This window comes from Eriocheir sinensis, chromosome 68 (genome assembly GCF_024679095.1).
Source record: "Eriocheir sinensis breed Jianghai 21 chromosome 68, ASM2467909v1, whole genome shotgun sequence".
In the NCBI taxonomy this organism is placed as follows: domain Eukaryota; kingdom Metazoa; phylum Arthropoda; class Malacostraca; order Decapoda; family Varunidae; genus Eriocheir; species Eriocheir sinensis.
In genome coordinates, this window is record NC_066576.1 from 4305157 (window position 1) to 4307656 (window position 2500).

General features: G+C 36.9%; 1 protein-coding gene across 1 annotated transcript in view; it reads left to right on the forward strand.

The window, feature by feature from the left end:
• The first annotated feature begins 682 nt into the window (after positions 1–682).
• The window catches only part of LOC126988176 (larval cuticle protein 2-like), a 2873-nt gene continuing 1055 nt past the window's right edge, over positions 683–2500 (forward strand). Inside the window, exon 1 of the mRNA XM_050846050.1 lies at positions 683–800. Within this exon, the coding sequence (XP_050702007.1) occupies positions 789–800 (12 nt within the window). The 5' untranslated portion in view covers positions 683–788. The remainder of the gene's footprint in view (positions 801–2500) is intronic.

The window sequence follows — 2500 nt, forward strand, 5'->3', positions numbered from 1 at the left end:
TTGTGGCAATTACTCATGTCATCAGCAAATTTTGATACTTGCAAATTCATCGATATCAAAATTTAAATACATTAAGATCATTAACATAAATTACTCCTTGCAGATTACGCCGGTACTTTTCTTTTGACACCAGTGCTGACATCGAGGTTTTTAGATGTACTCTGTTCTTCCTCAGAGCAGAGAGCCCCTCAGAGGCTCACCAGAATGTTACCGAGATACCGCCGTAGTAGTTTGCTGAGAGCAATCGTTGTGGGGACTTATCAAAAATGCCTTTTGAAAATCCAGATATATGATATCTACTGATCTGCTTTCATCGAACACCTCAAAAGAACCAAGAAAAAAATCAAAGTAAGTTAGTCAAACACGAACGTTTACTACGGAAGCCATGTTGCGAATTATATTTATTATTATTTTCTTCAGAATTTTCACCATATATTCATGAATATTAGTTCCATTAACTTACAAACAATAGATGTCAGGAGGAGGAAGAGGAAAAAGAAGACGAAAAAGAAGAGGAGGAGGAGAAGAAGGAGGAAGAGAAGAGACGGCGTTGAGGACATATTGCAGAAGAGAGAGAAGAGAAGAGAGAGAGAGAGGGAGAGAGAGAGAAGGAGGGTGGGGGTGGAAGGAAAAGGGGGGGAGGGGGGGGAGGGAGGACAGAAGGAGGCGTGGCAGCGGCGTGTGGTTTTATAAGGTGGAGGCGGCGGCGGCGGGGAAGCACTAACGTCTCCACCATCGTCGTCACCACCACCTCCACCTCCGTCACCACCACCACCACCACCACCGCCATGAAGTACTTGGTGAGTCTCAGGGGTAGGATTGGTGATCGTAGTGGTGATGAATTTGGTGTTGAATTTTCTTGTTTTCTTCCTTTTTCTTCATTTTTTTCTTGTTTTTCTTCGGGTTTAAAAAAAATCTCCGTTGTTTTTCTTCTTCATTTTCTTCTTTTCTTTATCGGGTTCAAAATTTTCTTCATTGTTTTTTGCCTGGTTTTCTTCTTTTCTTCTTTTTGTTATCTTTTTTTCTTGTTTTCCTTCAGGTTCAGTTTTTTCTTCATTGTTTTTCTTCTTCATTTTCTTCTTTTCTTTATCGGGTTCAAAATTTTCTTCATTGTTTTTCGCCTGATTTTCTTCTTTTCTTCTTTTTATCATCTTTTTTTCTTGTTTTCCTTCGGGTTCAGTTTTTTCTTCATTGTTTTTCTTCTTCATTTTCTTCTTTTCTTTATCGGGTTCAAAATTTTCTTCATTGTTTTTCTCCTGGTTTTCTTCTTTTCTTCTTTTTATTATCTTTTTTCTTGTTTTCCTTCAGGTTCAGTTTTTTCTTCATTGTTTTTCTTCTTCATTTTCTTCTTTTCTTTATCGGGTTCAAAATTTGCTTATCATTGCTTTTCGCCTGATTTTCTTCTTTTCTTCTTTTTATTATCTTTTTTCTTGTTTTCCTTCGGGTTCAGTTTTTCTTCATTGTTTTTCTTCTTCATTTTCTTCTTGTCTTCCTTTTTCTTCCTTTTTTATTTGTTTTTCTTCGGGTTCAAAATTTTACTTCATTGTTTTGTTCTTCATCTTCTTTTCTTTATAGGGTTAAAATTTTCTTCATTGCTTTTCTTTTGATTTTCTTCTTTTCTTTCCTGTCTTTTTTTCTTCCTTTTTATTATCTTTTTTTCTTGTTTTCCTTCAGGTTCAAAATTTTTCTTCTTTTCTTTATCGGGTTCAAAATTGTCTTCTTCATTTTTTTCTCTTTTTATTTTTTCTTGTTTTCCTTTGGGTAAAAAAAAAATTCATTGTTTTTTTCTTTATTTTCTTCTTTTCTTCCTTTGTTTTCTTTTTTCTTCTTTTCTTTATTTATTTTTCTTCATAGCTTTCCTCTGGTCACTCAATTTTCTTCACTAGTTCCCTTATTTTATTCATTTTTTCACAGTTTTCTTCTTCTTCTTCGGGAGGGAGGGAGAAAGGGAGAGAGGGAGGAAGGGAGAAGGAGGAAGAAGGGAGGATAGGCCAGGGTTGTGATCTCCCTTTTCTATTCTCCTTTTCTCTCTTTTATTCTGTTTTCCTCATTTCTTCCTTCCGTTTACTTTCCTTCTCTTTTTTTCTTGTAACTTTTCTTTAATAGTTTTCCTCTTATGTTTTTTTTGTTGTTGTTGTTTTCCCTGATTATTCCCCCCCCTCCCCCCCCCCCCAACCGTCTTTTCTTCCCTTTCATTATTTTCGTTCTAATCACTTTCTTTCCTTCTCTTCATTTTCCTTCTCATTATTTTCCCTCTCAATGTCTTCCTTTTCTTATTTTCCTTTAGTCATTTCATTCGTACTCATCAATTTCCCTTCCATTATTTCCTTGTCTATATATTCCATTTCTTTACCGATCCTCCTCCTCCCTTTTCCTCCTGTTTCTCAACCCTCCTGTCTCCTCTCTGCACGCTTCCCTTGCACTGTCTCCTCGCCGCTCCGTGTTCCTTCCGTGACCGCCGCCTGTCCTGGAGGTCCCCTGAACGCGACACAACACACCT